Source organism: Malurus melanocephalus, unplaced genomic scaffold, assembly GCF_030028575.1.
Source record: "Malurus melanocephalus ecotype Western Australia unplaced genomic scaffold, MMel_1.1 scaffold_1228, whole genome shotgun sequence".
Lineage (NCBI taxonomy): Eukaryota > Metazoa > Chordata > Aves > Passeriformes > Maluridae > Malurus > Malurus melanocephalus.
Genome location: NW_026624460.1, coordinates 6310 through 22675, shown reverse-complemented (window position 1 = coordinate 22675; position 16366 = coordinate 6310). Strand labels below are relative to the sequence as shown.

The 16366-nt window shown below is 64.9% G+C and overlaps 1 protein-coding gene across 3 annotated transcripts; it reads right to left on the bottom strand.

Annotated features, from left to right (window-relative positions):
* Window positions 1-6476: 6476 nt before the first annotated feature.
* On the bottom strand, window positions 6477-16350 carry LIMK1 (LIM domain kinase 1). Of its 3 annotated transcripts, XM_057387498.1 has the most exons (17): window positions 16241-16350; window positions 14373-14469; window positions 13757-13843; window positions 11698-11836; window positions 10872-10981; window positions 10604-10795; window positions 9744-9849; window positions 9445-9629; window positions 9189-9372; window positions 9018-9104; window positions 8694-8825; window positions 8523-8582; window positions 8359-8424; window positions 8087-8243; window positions 7927-7982; window positions 7484-7641; window positions 6477-7385 (listed from the first exon to the last, which is right to left on the bottom strand). In XM_057387498.1, exons 1-17 carry the CDS (start codon window positions 16296-16298, stop codon window positions 7235-7237), a joined length of 2025 nt encoding a protein of 674 aa, XP_057243481.1. In that variant the 5' UTR covers window positions 16299-16350; the 3' UTR covers window positions 6477-7234. The 3 variants fall into 3 exon arrangements, with proteins under 3 accessions (XP_057243481.1, XP_057243482.1, XP_057243480.1); XM_057387499.1 differs by lacking the exon at window positions 13757-13843; XM_057387497.1 differs by lacking the exons at window positions 13757-13843; window positions 14373-14469 and having other exon boundaries at window positions 10604-10981.
* Window positions 16351-16366: the final 16 nt, after the last annotated feature.

The following is a 16366-nucleotide window of genomic DNA, read 5'->3' as shown; positions in this document are numbered from 1 at the left end:
ATCGGGGCCGAGCAATGCACACCGGGCACCGGCATTGACATCAGCCACCGGGCACCGGGCACCGGCACCACGCTCTGGGTACCAGCACCAGGCACTGGGCATCGGCATCCAGCCTTGGCATTCAGCTCTGGCATCAACACCTGGCACGGGCCCCGGGCACTCGCTTTGGCAGCTGGCACCGGGGCCAGACACCGTGCACCAAGCACGGGCTCTGACAGCACTCACCGGGAACCAGGAATGGCACAAGGGCACGGGGTGGTGGTACAAGGCAGCAGCACCGGGCACAGGGCTCCAGCACCATCACTGGAGCACCAGGAACAGGGCAATGGGACAGGGCACTGCCCCAGGGAGAGAGCACAGCACCGGGGACAGGGCACAGCACCGGGGACAGGGCACTGCAATGGGACAGGGCACAGCAATGGGGACAGGGCACTGCANGGGACAGGGCACTGCAATGGGACAGGGCACAGCAATGGGGACAGGGCACTGCAATGGGGACGGGGCACAGCAGTGGGACAGGACACTGCACCGGGGACAGTGCACCAGTACCAGGGACAGGGCACAGGGCCCGGTGCAGGCATTGGGTGCAAGGCCCCAGCCCCGTGCAGRTGAGAGGGAATGGCCCCCGTGCCACAGAGTGACCTCCTGGCCGTGTCCCCAGTACCGGACATTGCTCTGCAGGTGCCAGGTACTGCACAGGAGACACTGAGCTCCACACCAGCCACTGGCTGCTGGAAGAACTGGGCACCAGTTAGGGGGTACCACGTACTGGGAAAACACCCCCGYACCACCCATCACGCATCACCTGCTGCATGCCAGGGACTGGGCACTGCACTTGGCACGGGGCACTGCATCCCAGTCTTTCCCAGTGCTCCCCCTGTAAAATCCCAGCCCGCCTCCCCCTCCCGAAGSCCTTCCCAGGGGTGATGCTGAGCCATCCTGCCCCGGCAAAGGGACCCAGACATCCTGTTGGCTGTGTCCCTGTCCCCATCCCCACCCCCRTCCCACAGCAGGGGCGGCAGCCCCTTCCCGGGATGCCCCCGAGTCCATGTGAGTGGCAGCGGCACGCGGCTGTGTCCCCGTGTCCYCGAGGGCAGGGAGGAGGCTGGCACAGCGGGCGGGGCTGCCTGGGGCGCTCRTGTTCCGGCCGTGAAAGGGGCCGGGGGAGCCTTGGCCGCGGTGGCCGTTCCCCGTGGAGCAACTGGCAGAGCTCAGCCCTTCCCAAACTTCAGTGCCCCGGTCCAGCTGCCCCCCAGGGCCGTCCTTGTCCCATCTCTAACTCACTCCAAGCCAAGGGCTGGCGAGGTCACACGCATTCCCAGAGCATCCCTCCCACGGGCTTCTCCTCCCTGCCTCAGTTTCTCTGCCCATAAGAAAAGCCAATTTCAATTCCCCAGGAGGAGAAGAGGCTCCAGCCCCACTCAGGCTCTGACCGAAGCTGTGTGACTCCACAGGGACCATCTCAGCCGTGTCCCCAACCTTGTCACTGCCTGGAGTCTCATCCCCTCCGACGTTACAGAGCCAGGCTGTGTCCAGATGGCTCTACATTCCCTTTATTCCCATAAATAACCATCACAGGCTTAGCCCAGCCTCAGAGAGCACCGGTGGCCACCTCGACCCTGTATTTGGGGGGTCCAGGCAGGGATCCTGCTCTCCTGCCTCCCATCCAGGCAGGGGGCAGGTAGGGGCAGCCAGGGGCAGGCAGGTGAGGGTGGCTGTTTACAACCCTAATCCTCACAGGCAGCGCTTTCCTCCGAGATTATCGGGGATTAGGGGCTCGGGGGCTCCAGGAGCTCAGCCCGGGCTCTCCCTGCCCTTCAAGGAGCAGCGCCGAGCCCCGCGGGGGCGGGAGGGCACTGCTGGGATCTGCCGGGCGTTCTCAGCCCGGCGCTGCTGGGATGAGCCGGGTGTCTTCGGCACGGCCAGAGGGCACGACCTGGAGCAGCCACTCACTTGCCACGGCCTCGCTCCGGTAGCCCCATGCCCATCGAGGCCGGGGAGCTGCGGCCCGGGCTTTAAATAGAGCATTAAAAGCTGAAGGGATCAGCTGTGGAGCGGGAGGGGGACACAGGGGGCTGCTCATTCCTGCCTGKGGGATGACGCAGAGGGGAGCCATGGCAATGCCCGGGGAGGGTGGCACAGCTGGAGAGGTCCCTGAGGTCCCCGAGGCACCCCGGGGTCCCTCGGCCCGGCAGCAGCAGCGATCCCAGGTCCCGGCCCGGCTGGGAAGTCTCCGCTCGCTACCGGGGCCCGGAGCTCTATAATTACCATGGGAGGCTGAGTTATTTTGGGAAGCGGCTTCGCTGCTGCCAAAGCTTTTATTCCTCCAAACCAAAACAAGATGGAAAGAGCCCAGCCCAGGATGCTGCATCCGGCGGGCGTGGGGAGCTTTAACCTCCTCGCTGCCCGYGGCGGGGGCTGCCCGCTGCCTCCCCCGCCTCCACCGACAGCACCCGGCACCGAGACACGGCCTGGCCTCGGGGTGCACTGCGGGGCTCAAGGCAGGGYCAGAGGGCAAGATTTGGGGTTGTAGAGACCACAGGGTGTCGGCCAGGCATGGGAGGGGGKTGGGGGTCAGTCCCATCCTTGGCTGCTGGCAGGTCCAGAGGCCGAATGTTCGTCTGCTTCCCTGCATCCACCGTGAGAATCGCTATTTTCAGCTCTTTCTCTTGCAACGGGTCCAGTTTGGGAACCTTCCCAGGGCGGTGATAGGGCTGAGGAATGCCATGGGCATGGAATGGGCACCCAGGAATGTCACAGGTAATGCCATGGGCATGGAATGGGGCACCTCTCCGCTGCTCCCAGTCACACAAAGCCCCAAAAGCCACCAAAGGACAAGCAGAAGCTCTGCTCTCTGCTCTCCAAAGCAGCCAAACAGATTCCAAGCTGGGAATAAACTCATTTTTCGCAGCCTGGAAAGGATGAGCAGGCACCCTATGGTGCTCCCCCAGATCTGCTCCAGCATGAGGAGGTTTGGGGGAATGTGCTCAGGGTGGACCCTGAAAACCTGGGATGGAACTGCTGCCCTTGTGCTTCTTCCCCTTGATCTGAGCCCGTGGGGGCTGCCTGGGCCTGGAGTCTTATAGTGCAGCCAACAGAACCCCAAACCCATGGTCTGGGGTCCTCCAAACCCAAAACCCACATGCTGGGGTCCCACAGCTCCCCAAACCCACAGGCCAGGGTCCCCCCCCATCCTGGGGTTGTCTCTGCAGGTAACTCCAGTCGCTGGCCAGGGTAGGGGGGTTTGGGGGTTCTGGGGGTCCACGTTCCCCAGGTCTGGGCTCTCCAGCCCCTGGAGGGGTTTGCACATGGGATCAGCTCCATAGGATGGTGGCACAGCAGTGGGGATGGTGGTACAGCCCTCCAAAGCCACGAGMCAAGGTGGTGCCACCCCAAACCCTGGGCACACAAGGTCCCCCGCCCTCCCTGGGCTAAACCTTCCCACAGCCCCTCACATGTACCCGCCCCCCAAATCCTCATCAAGGATTCACCAGGCAGGGCTGCTCTTCCCTGGTCCCATCCTGGCACTGGGCAATCAGGAGCACCCCTCACTTGCCTCCCCACCAGAGCCCTGCCAGGAAGGGTTTGTGCTGGAGCTGGGACAGGGCAGCAGTGGGACTGAGGGGAAGCARTTTCTCCCATCAGAAGCAGCTGAGGCTTCCCAGAGCCCCCCAAGTGCCCCCTCCCAGATCCCTGTGTCCCCACAAGAGCAGCAGCTGGGTCGGGGATGGGCCCCATGTGTCCCCAGCTGGCAGAGAGGGGCAGGACAGCAAAGCCGCGTTCCCAGTGCTGTTTAAAATGCCGTGTTTGTGTAGACCCTACACAATGAGGTAGGAATGCTAGCAAATGAGGTAGGAATGTGTGCCCCATGGGATTTCCCCACCTGGGAGCAGAGGACACCTGAGGGGGGACAGGAGCTACAGTGACAGCCTTTTCCCCCATCCTCATACCCCACACCCCACTCCAGATATGGGGGAAATTGAGGCAGACAGGAACCAAGCCCCACCATTGGCCCCAGAGCCCCAGGGGAGTTTTGGRGCTCTGGATGTTCCCCATGGAGCCACCAGGTACTGGTGATGTGTGACCCAAAGAGGTGGCTCCTATCCTGGCCCAGGCTGCAGAGGGGGYACACAGAGGTGTGACAGTGACACCAAACCCTGGAGAGGCGACTCCAGCTGCCCTGGAACCAGGCAGAGCCCCTGGCCCCGAGCCACAGGGATGGATCCTGTCCCCAGGGGACAAAGGATCTGGGGACAGGGCCAACCACGACAGACACCATGCAGAGCCATGTGCCAGACTCAGGATGGGGCATCAGAGGGGAGGAGGGTGGGAATCACCCCAGGATGGGCTGGAATGGCAAGGGTTCCAGGGGATACCTGAGCCATCGCCTGCTCACCACCAGAAAATCCTCATGTGGGGGAGAACCTTCCTGCAGCCAGGGAGGGGGCCAGACCCCACAGCCCCACAGAGCTGGACACCCCAGCTGGACCCCAATGACCCCCCTCCATCCCCACACACCCCCATGGGGTTGGGTGCCCTGGTGGGATCCCAGTGACCCCTCTCCATCCCCACAGAGCTGCGTGTCCTGGCGTGTCCTGACAGGTCCCCAGCACCTCCTCTCCTTGCCCATCTGAAGCCTCATGAGGACCCTCTGCCCATCACAGGATGTTCCCCAGGGAGGGTCCCTGCTGCACCAGTGCCCACCGTGCCAGGATTCTGGGAGAAGCTGCCCTTCCTCCTCTCCCCTGGAGTCCTAAACTTCCCCACCAGGAAGGTGACAAACCCATGGCCGGTGGCTCACGGCTGGGGACACCCAGATCCCCACATGCCACCATCCCAAACTGGGGTCAGGTGTGGGCAGGACCCTACCAGGGACATCCCTGGCTGGGCACAGAGAAGGATATAGGAGGGGACAGTGGATGCAGTGGCAGCTCCTGGTGGCCTTGTCCCTCCTGGCAGGCAATGGCTGTGGGGACAGCCAGGTGCTGGTGATGGGATGGACCCCTCCCACGGGGCTGGATTTGGGCACAGGGTGCTGCACACTTCCGTGGGGAGTCTTTGGGTGACAATGACAGATGGGACCTCTGTGGCTGTGCCACAGGCACCTCCCTGCCTGGTGAGGGGCTGTCCCAGCCCATGGCTTGGTCTGGGACAATTTGCTGGTCATGGGGGTGACTGAGTGGCCACTTGTCATGACCAATGGCACTGGCATCACGAGACACACCAAACCCCACAGTTCCACACCCCACAGCTCCACCCAACTGGGTTTGGGGGGTCCCACTGAAGGGCTGGGGGGTCTCCTGGRGCCCTGCTCTCCTGTGGCAGCAGGGGACTGGGGACCCTGGTGTTTCCCAAGTGTGATGGCCACAGCGGGGCTCCCACCCCAATATTCTGGGGCAATGACACTGTTCTGCTCCCAGAGCAGACTCAGAGTGGGAAGGTGACACCAAGGGCAGTGTGGAGTCACCAGGGGCAGAGTGGAGTCACTGAGGGTGTCGTCACAGCCCCATGACACCCATGGCAGGGTGTTTGTCCCTGTCCCTCACTGGGGTGCTGGGGAACAGGCAGTCAGGAGCCACCCCAGGAACGGGGACAGAGCCACTGTCACCACATTCCCTTTGGTCCCTCCAGGACAATAATCCATGAGATTTCCTGGTAGGAGTTACAGCCTGAATCCTGTGACCCCTTCAGGCTCCGTCCCCAGCTGCAGMATCACTGGGGACATCCTTGGGGACATCCCTTCCCTGTCATTCCCCCATGAGCTCCTTGGGCTCCAGCTCTTCTCCAGCCTCCAAAGCCCAGCATCTCCCAAGGGTGGAGATCCCACACCTTGGGGACCTTAGTTTGGTTCAGGACGTGATGAGGACAGATGGGTGGCTCGGGAGGGCCATGGGCTACCCCAGCAGGAGCCACCTCCGTGACCCCTGGGGCTGCTTTCACACCAAAGGCGAAGTAGCTCCACAGCACCGACGGTCACACAGCTCTGTCACCTGCCTGCCACCACCCTGGGGTGACAGTGGGCACGGTCACCAGGCCAGGGAAAGGACACAGGGATTGGGGACCCTGATGACACAGGCAGGGATGGCACCAGCCCCAGGGCTGGGAGTACCCACAATGGGGTGGGGACAGCAYGGGGAGGACAACAGCACTGCCCCCACGGGGTGAGCAAGCTGGAGACTGCCCCAACGGCCGGTGCCACCGCCCACCCTGGGCAGAGGGAGCGTCCCCTCCTGCCTCAGTGTCCCCAGGAGCTCCCGGCCCCCCCGGGGGTGGCGAGCGATTGCCAACAGGCCGGGCAGCGAGCGGGGAAGGATTTATTGACTCACGGCTCGGGGTACATCACAGTTTGAGCTCCCTTCCCGCCTCCGCAGAGGACGTCGCCTTGGACTTCCCGGGCAAAAGTGCACGGAGAGGCTTCACAGTTTGATCCCTTCGGGAAAGCAGAACCGAGGCAGTGACAAATGGCAAACGCTACGTCGTATGAAAAAATAATACAAACTCTTCTCTTTAAATATCTTACAGAAAAATGAACCTGAATAAAGAGCATGAAAAGCACCGCGTGGCGCAGCCCCCCCTGGACCCCCGGGRCAGGGGGACGGAGATGAGCCACGGCCCCACGTCCCTCCGGAGCACCCGGCGCCGTCCCCGGGTGGTCAGGGCTCAGCACGGGCAGCGGAGGCGCAGGGGCGGCAGGGACAGCTACGTGCCCATCCCCACGCCATGGGGGCGTCCCCGCGGTGCCCTCGCTCGGCCGGGGGTGCCGGCAGCCCCCTGAGCCTGGGGTGCCGGCGGGAGCAGCGTGAGGGGCCGGCCGAGGGCGTTGCTACGAGGGTGCCCCGGGGGCCGCGGGTCCCTCCTGTGTCGCAGTGCAAGTTCACGGAAAGCCAAGGCACCGCCGCGAGGCTGCGGCTCTGTCCGGGGGAGCCCGCGGGGCTCGGCCGAGGGCAGCCCCGGTGTGCAAAGGGGAGGTGAGCCGGGRTGGGGACACGGGGACGCGGTACGGTCCCCGCGGTGCGGCCGGCCGGGCTGGTCCTGGCGGTCAGAGCTACGGCGTGGGGGTGCCCAGGGCCATGCGGCCTCGGGGAGAGCCGGCTCCCCGGGGCGGGGTGGGGCGGGGCGGGCAGCGGGGCGCGTCCGGGGTCCCGGGATCCAGCCCCGGGCGGGGCAGCCCAGGAGCGGCCGGTGGTGAACACGGCTCCTTCTCCCGTGGCTGCGGAGGGTGCGGGTGAGGGCTCTACCGGGGGGGCGCGGGCAGCCCCCCCTCCCGCYGGTGCGTCTCCCCGAAGGCTCGGTCCAGCTGCTCCAGCTGCGAGCTCAGCGGCAGGTGGATCTCCAGGTGCATGCGCAGCGTCTCCAGCCACTGCTCCAGCTTGGCGAAGGACGGCCTGAGCGACAAGGGCAACACGTGGCAGCTCCGCCGGCTCTGTCCCCACCCTGGCTCCGCCCCACGGTCCCCTGGGGGGAGACCCCCTCCATCACCCACCGCTTCTCGGGGTCCAGGTCGCAGCAGCAGACGGCAATGGGGAAGAAGCTGGGGGGGCAGGCGGGGGGGCAGTAGCGCTCCAGGAAGCCCCGGACGTTGAGGCCGAAGTCGGTGGTGCGGGGCAGGTAATCGGGGTCAGCGCTCACCCGGCCGATGATCTGGGGGAGGCRGGAGGGACAGGCCAGCTCAGCACCCAGGGGGGACCCCAGCCCCAAACAGGGACTTCTAAGCCCCAAGGGGGAGATGTCCACACAATGAAGAAACCCCAACCCCAAGGAAGAGACCCCAAAAGGGAGACTGCAGACCCAAGAGGAGAAACCCYAACCCCAAGGGAGGACTCCAAACACCCCAACCCTTTGGGGCACATCACAACCTTGRGGAGTGACCCCAAACACCAAGAAGATCCCGGAGTCCATGGCAGTCCTGGCCCCAGGGGCACTTGCCTCACACAGGACGATGCCGAAGGAGAAGATGTCCACTTTCTCATCGTAGCTCCTCCCTGCAGGGACAGACACGGGATCAGCCATGTCACATGGCCTGTCCCTGCCCCACCACAKGTCACCTGCCTGGGGACACAGCCCCGCCTGGCCACATTGCCCTCACCATTGATCATCTCGGGGGCCATCCAGTAGGGGTTCCCCACCACCGTGTAGCGCTTCTTGCGGTCCGGTTTCTTCAGGTTCTTGAGATGCTCGGGCTGGTTCTTCTCATCCACCATCAGCCGTGCCAGCCCAAAGTCGGCCACCACTACACTCTTGTTCTGGGGGGACAGGGAGGGGTGAGGCCTGGGGGGACCACGCAGGGGTCCTGGAGGGGGAGGCCAGGCTGAGGGCCCTGGCCAGGCTGGGGGAGGACAGCAGCGAGGTGGGACTCACCTCCCGCACGAGGCAGTTGTGAGAGTTGAGGTCRCGGTGGATGATGTTCATGGAGTGGAGGTAGGCCTGTGGGAAGAGTGGGCTGAGAGCAGGGGCACCCACAGCCTGTGGTCCCCCCAYCCACCAGCACTCAGCCCACCCACCCATCCCACGGGGGCACCCACCATGCCGGCGGCGATGTCCTTGGCGAAGCTGACCCGCTGGCTCCAGGGGTAGTGGCTGTCCTGGGGGACAGAAGGGGGAATTTGTCAGGGAATGGTAAAGGAAGAGGGGTCCCCCAACCCCACCGGGGCTGTGGGGTGGTGAGGGGCTGACCTGCCACCCCCAGTGCTCACCATGCTCTTGATGAGACTCCTCAGGGTGCCTCCTTTGATGTATTCGGTGATGAARTTGAGCCTCTTCTCCTTGTAGAGCACCCCGATGAATTTGAGCACGTTGGGGTGCTCCAGGCAGCGCATCACCTTCACCTGCAGGACACCCCCAGCCCCGTGTCTGTGACACCCTGAGACTCCCACAACCCTGGACAGAGCCGCTGCTCCGGGCTCAGCGGGCAGTGCTGCACCCACAGRGCCCAGTCACCCTCCCAGCTGTTGTACCCAGCTGGGGGACAGGACTAGCCAGCCCCATCCCTCATGACCCCCCCAGCCTGGGGCACTCACCTCTTTGAGGAAGGTCCTCTGCGTCTCCTCGTCGAAGCGGATCARCTCCTTCATGACCATCACCTCGCCCGTCTCCCGATGTGTCACCTGGCCAGGAGAGTGGGGACTGAGCCACCCCCAGCTCCAGGGAAACCAGGGGAGCGAGCCCTCCTCACTCGTGCCCCATCCCACCTTGATGGCCTGGCCGAAGCAGCCCTTGCCCAGCACCTCGCCGTGGATGAGGTCGGAGGGGCGGAAGATGCGGTGGGTGCGGGACACAACTCGCAGGGACTCGGAGCGCCCGATGTCCTTGCGCTGCGACGCGGGAGAGCCCACGGAGCCCGAGCCCGGGGACTTGTCCGTGCTGCAGCTCCTCCTGTGGGACGGACGGGCCGAGCTCAGCGCCCGGAGGGAACCCGGCGGGAGYGGGGACAGGGGCTGGCCTTACGTGACAGCGCGCTGGCGCGTGGCGGCCGGGTCCCCGCAGGGCGCGGGGGCCGGTGAGCGCAGGGGGCTGCACGGGGCGGGCAGGGGGCTGCCCGTCAGCCCTGGCTCCCGGCCCAGCGGCTCGTGGGGGTCGTGCTCGATGGTCAGCTGCAGCAGGCGGCTCGTCTCCTGGATCAGCAGGTCGATCTGTGCAGGGAAGCGGCAGTGGGGTGGATTTGGGGCCATCCTGGGAGCAGGGCTGGCCGGGGTGTGGCGGGGCTGGCTGGGGGKTGACAGGGGTGGCTGCAGTGTGACAGGTACCTCGTCCAGGGGGACGTGGCCGATGGGGGTCCCATTGATTTCCAGGATGCGGTCGCCCACGTGGATGGAGTTCTTCATGTCAGGGCTGATGCAGTCTGGGTCCACCCTGAGGGGACAGCAGGGTCAGACCCACGACATTGTCACAGGGGGTGTGCTGGGACACTGCCCACAGGGTCACACCCCTGTCACCATCACCACGGGGTGTGCTGGGACAAATGTCCACAAGCCATCCACAGCCAAAGGGGAGGGGACAGGCTGGCATGTCCCCTGCGAGTCACCTCTGGGAACACACAGTCACTGTTCCCATGAGCCATCCCTGCACGATGGGGATGTGTGGGCAAGACGCTCATGAGGTCACCCATTGCTGCTGGGGGACATGCACACAAGCTGCCCTGGTTGTATGGGGACACAGAGGCACACTGCCCACAGGTCACCCTTGCTTGATGGGGACACATTGCCATGGTTCCCATGAGTCACCCTCTGGGATGGGGACATGCAGTCATGGTACCTACAAGTCACCCTGCTAGAAGGGGACACGCAGGCACGCTGCTCATGGGTCCCTCCTCCTGGAGAGGGCCACGCTGGCATAGTTCTCACAGCCCATCCTGGCAGATGGGACAGTGCCAGCATGGCCAGGGACATGCCAGCACAGTCCCAAAATCCCCCTGCAGTTGGGGACGTGCCACCACGGTCCCAACAGGGCACCACCGGACAACAGTGATACCCCAGCTCAATCCTTCTGCTYCCCACCCCTAAGTGTCCCTGGGTGGATCCCAGGGGCAGAAGGGGTGCAGCTCCCAGGGAGGGGATGGGGGCAGAGGGGACAGGCAGAGGGACAGGCAGAGGGGACAGGCACGCACTCGCGGACGCGCACGGTGCGCGGGTGTTCGGTGCCGCAGCCCTGGTCGATGGAGACGGAGAAGCCGCGCTTGCCGTCGGAGCAGGCRGGGATGGAGACCAGGGTGACGGTGTGAGGGATGCGGGAGGCYGGCGAGTCCGGCAGGATCTGCTCGATCACCGGTGTCACCACCATCTGGTAGTAGCAGTGGCCRCTGTGGAGACAGCAGCAGAGGGTGGGTGGGGGTGCCGGGGGCCGTGTCCACCCGGTCCCCCCAGCCCAGGACGTACCAGTAKAGCTTGGAGCGCTCCACCAGCGCGTAGGTGTCCCCGTCGCCGATGAAGGCGCGGCAGTTGAGGCAGCTGAAGCACTCGGGGTGGTACTTCTGCTCCCCGGCCACCTGCAGGTGATGCCATCAGCCCCGGGACCCTATGACCAGGCACTCGGGGGGGACTGGGGCTCGGCTGGGGCTGTGAGCACCCACAGGTGCCCCGGGGCCATGGGGAGAGCAGGCTGAGCCTCAGGGTGGTGGGGACAGAAGTGCCACCAGGCTGGGGGTGGCTGCAGGACATCTTCCACCGGCCTGAGCCCTGGCCTGCATCCCCCAGCCCCAACATGACCCTCCAGGGTCCCCCTAAAATGCAGAGGACACCCCTGCCACACCTTGTGTGGACCCCTCTTCCCACCTTCCCAGGAGGTCCGCTATGAGACAGGGCTCCATGTCCCACCCTGGGGACCCTGTGGTGCTCACCATGACCACCCCACAGTGCTCACCATGACCACCCCAGAGACCCCGCAGTGCTCACCATGACCACCCCACAGACCCCACTGTGCTCACCATGACCACCCCAGAACCCCGCAGTGCTTACCACAACCACCCCAGAGACCCTGTGGTGCTCACCACAACCACCCCACAGACCCCGAGGTGCTCACCATGACCACCCCAGAGACCCCACAGTGCTCACCATGACCACCCCACAGACCCCCAGGTGCTCAACATGACCACCCCACAGTGCTCATCATGATGACCCCACAGACCCCACCAAGCTCACCATGACCACCCCACAGACCCTGCAATGCTCGCCATGATGACCCCACAGACCCAGCAGTGCTCACCATGACCAGCCCCTTGGTGATCTGCTCAGAGCAGCCATGGCACAGCTCCCCGAAGCGTGCCCAGTAATCCTTCTTACAGTACAGGCGCCCATCCTTCTCGTAGTACTGGTGCGACAGGGAGGCCCCGCACTCACAGCACCTGCAGCAGGGGACAGGGACCTCCTTGTCACCTCGTCCCCATTGTCACCCCGGGCACAGCTGGTGCTCACCCACCCCGTGGCTCCCTGGCCAAGCCATTTCCCCYGCTTGCTACGCAGCTGCAGGGCCATTGCATCCATGTGTCACCATCCCCAGGGTGACAGTGCAGGCTGGTGCTGCGGGGATTTGTGGGGACACGAGGGTGGACAGGGGAGGAGATGTGGGGTAGGGTGAGACATGAGCAGGCAAGTGCCAGCCCTGCATGGATGTGCCAGCCCTGCATGGATGTGCCAGCCCTGCGTGGATGTGCCAGCCTGGACACAGACACACAGAGGGATGTGCCAGACTGGTGACAGACATGCCACCCTGGCACAGACACACACAGGGATGAGACAGACTGGTCACAAGCGTGGCAGCCCAGTCACAGACACAGGGACATCCCACCCTGGTGACAGACACACAGAAAGCCATGAGGTCTCTCTACCCACCACTAGGGTGACATGACAGTCTGGTCACAGACACACAGAGGGATAGCCCAGCCTGGTCAGGGACGTGCCAGTCTGGTCACGGACACACAGAGGGATGTGCCAGACTCATCACAAACATGACACTGTGGTGACAGATGTGCCACCCTGGTCACAGACACACAGAGAGATGTCCCACCCAGGTCACAGATGTGCCAGACTTGTCACGGACACACAGAGGGATGTCCCACCCTGGGCAGGGATGTGCCAGCCTGGTCACAGACACGCAGAGAGATGTCCCACTCTGGTGACAGACATGCCAGCCTGGTTAGGGATGTGCCAGCCTGTCAGGGACAGGGACGTACCCTCTTGGTCACAGACAGCCAGAGGGACATGCCAGCCTTGGGACAATGCCCAAGGGGCACGGGGGGTTGGGGAGCTGCTGGGGGGCTTCTCAGGGTGACAACAGCAGCGTGTGCCCAGGATGCAGAGGGGACGGTCAGTTTTGGGGGGCAAGGGGCACCAGCGAGGATTTGTGTGAGGGTGTGGAAGTGACGGGGGGCAGAAGGGGGCTATGGTGGATGTTCTACAGGGTGGGGCTGGGAGTGTGAATGGGTACAGAGGATGGTGTAGGAGAGGTGCAGGGAGGCTGCAGAGGAGGAGCTCCTTTGGGGGTGAGGGGGTGCTGTAGGGGATTTGCTGCAGGGGAGGCTGTGGGGGTGCAGGGGATCGCAGAGGGGGTGCTGTAGGGGATTTGCTGCAGGGGAGGCTGTAGGAGTGCAGGGGATTTCTTGTAGGGGATCTGCAGTACGGGGGTGCTGTAGGGTGCGGGGTTGCTGCAGGACACGCTGCAGGGGGGGCCGGGGGTGCCCGGGAACTGTCGCAGTCCCCCCCCTCCCGCCCCCCCGCCGCAGGTGGAATACCAACCAGCGGTGACGTCAYGGCGCGGAGTTTCCCCACCCCATGACGTCACCGCGCGAGGACTCCCCCCGCCCGATGGCGCAGCTGAAACCTCCCCTGGGCTGGGGGCGGGGAGGAGGGGGAGGAAGAGCAGCAGGGGGAGAAGGAGAGGGACAAGGAGGGGGAAAAGGAGGACAAGGGGAAGGGGAGGAGGAAAAGGGGAAGGGGAGAAGAGGAGGAAGAATAGCAGGAGGGGGAGCAGRAGCAGGAGGGAGAGAGGAGCAGGAGGGAGAGCGGAGAAGGAGAGAGAGAGGAGCAGGAGGGAGAGACGAGGAGCAGCAGGAGGAAGGCTCTCAGCGAGCCCAGCGCTGCCGGAAGCCACTCACCCATGGGGGGGAGCAGATCCAGCTGCAGCCCCGCAGTGGCTTTGCTGGGGCCGATGGCCTGGGGAGGGGGAGCCGAGCATGGGAGACACAGGCTGAGGCCCCGGGGGTCCCTGGGGTGCAGAGCCCATCCTGACCCACTCCCATTTCAGTCCCACTCCCGCTCACACTCACTTGGCTCCGGCGCTCAGGACGCGGCTCTTCCTCAACACTGCCGCCAGCATCCTCCTCCACGGGACAGGGACACACCCCAGCGACACCCTGAGCACCCCCAGTCCCACAGGGAACCCCGTCAGGTCCCGGGCACCCCTGCACCCCCCGACCCGGGCCCTTCCTCCTCTTCCTCCTCGGGGCTCCCACGGCTGGAGCTGCCGGGAGGGCTCGAGTGAAAGAGGAAACAGGGAGGGAGGGGGGCGGGTGACATCAGCCACGCGCACCCTGTCACCCGGCAGGAGGGGACAGTGGGGGACGGGCAGTGGAGCCCTCGGCCAGGCCTGGCTTGAGCCGGGGCACCCCCCASGCGTACCAGGAGCCACAGCCACGCTCTGGCGAGGGCACCGTGATGGCCTCATGGGTGACCATGCCACGGCCAGAGTGATGGGGAGCACTGTCTCTGTCCCTGATGCCATCCCGCTGTCCCTGATCTCAGTGTCCTTAAGGATATCCATTCCAGCATCCATAACACCATCCATCCCACTGTCCCTGCAGCCATCCCAGTGTCCCCAGCGCCATCCCGCTGACTGCAGTGCCATCCCCTCCACTGTCCCCGCTGTCCCCCGGCGGGTCCCACCTGAAGCAGTCAGAGTGCCAGTCAGCCTTCAGTGCCTGCAGGTACTGCCCATCGTAGATTCCCTGCCCGCAGCTCGCACACACCGGCAGGTCGGTCCCTGCAGGCAGGGGGACACGAGGGGACAGGGCTGTCACCCCATCGGCCAGCCCCGGCCACCCACAGCAGCACCCGGGATCAAATCCCTCTGCCCGGGGTGGTGAATCCCATCCCCCACCCATTGATCCCAGAACGGGTCAAGGTCGTGGCACTGATGTCCCCAGGGCTGGGACAGGGGGTGGCACGGGGACACATGGTGGGTGCAGGATGGGGGCAGAGGGTGCAGGAGGGGCCCGGAGGATAGGATGGGTGCACAGAGTGTAGGGAGGGTGAACAGGGGCAGGATGGGTGCATGAAGGGATGCAGGGAGGATGGTGGGGTGTAGGGTGGGTGCTGGGTGCATGGGGGGACAGCAGGAGGGGTGCTGGGGGGTCCTAGGGGACACAGAAGGTGCAGGATGGGTGCTGAGGGGTTCTGGGGGACACAGAAAGTGCAGGATGGGTGCTGGGGGACAAGGTGCAGAATGGTTGCTGGAAGGGCCTGGGGGACACAGAAGATGCAGGATGGATGCTGGAAGGGCCTGGGGGACACAGAAGGTGCAGGATGAATGCTGGAAGGGCCTGGGGGACACAGAAGATGCAGGATGGATGCTGGAAGGGCCTGGGGGACACAGAAGATGCAGGATGGGTGCTGGATGGGGTATCCTGGGGGACAGGAAGAGGTGCAGGGGAACACACAGGGGTGCAGGATCAGTGCTTGGGGATGCAGGGTGCATGGGGCAACAGGGATATGGGATGGGTTCTGGGAATGAATGGGGAGACACAGAAGAATGCAGGATGGGTGCAGGGGGATGSAGGGGGACAGAGAGGAGTGCTGGATGGGTGCTGGAGTATTCACAGTGCATGGGCAGACTCAGGGTGGCTGCAGAGGTCCTGGGGCTGAGTTCTTGGGGTGTGAGGGGAAGGATGAGGGGTGCAGAAGGGAAGGAAGGCACAGCAGGGATGGGGGTGTAGGAGGCGATGCTGGCTGGACAGCGGTGCAGAGGGAGGGTTTGGGGTGCTGGGAGGCTGCAGGCAGGGATGCAGCCTGGGGGCACAGTGGGAAAGGGCTTGACACGGGGTGTAGGGGGAGATGTGGGGTGCAGGGGGGATGCAGGGTGAACAGGGGGTACAGCGGGACATTTAGGGGTGTAAGGAGGATGCGGAATGAACAGACACTGCAGSGAGACTCTGGGGATGCAACAGAGGATGCAGTGAGTGAGGTGAGCTGGATGAGTGAGGGGGGCAGGGGGCGATTTGTGGGTGCAAGAGGGATGCAGGGCGGCTGGGAGGTGCAGGGGACATGTGGGGGGCACAGGAGAGATGTAAGGTGCGGGAACGGGTTTCAGAGGGGGGTGCAGGGGTGCAGGGTGACGCAGGGGGGCTGTGGGAAGGTGCAGGCTGGATGGGGGCTGCAGGGGGATGTCGGGGTGCAAGGGGGCACGGAGCAGGAATGCAGGGAGGGATGCAGGGGGTGATGCGGGCTGGGTGAGGGGGTGCAGGGGGGAGACGAAGAATGAACATCGGGCACAGGGAGACATTTAGGAATGCAGCGGGGATGCAGGCTGGGTGGGGAGTGCAGGGGGCATGCGGGGGGTGCAGGATGGGGGCTGCGATGAGGGCGCAGGGGCCGCGGGAAGGATGAGGCTGGCTGGGGGCTGTTGGGGGGCTGCTGGGGGATGCGGGGAGTGCAGGCCGGCGGAGGGGGGCCGCAGGAGCCGGGCTGGGGGTCTCGGGGCCTGAGAGGCAGCGGAAGCGCTGAGTCAGGCGGGGGGGGCTCGGGGGGTCACGCACCTTCGTCCTCTCCCATAGGCTCGTCCCTCCAGGTGCAGCACAGCAGCATCAACCTCATGCAGCCGCGCTGGCCGGCGGCGCGCCGGGCCCTGCCGTGTGGCGGTGGCGGTGGCGGTCCCCGCGCGG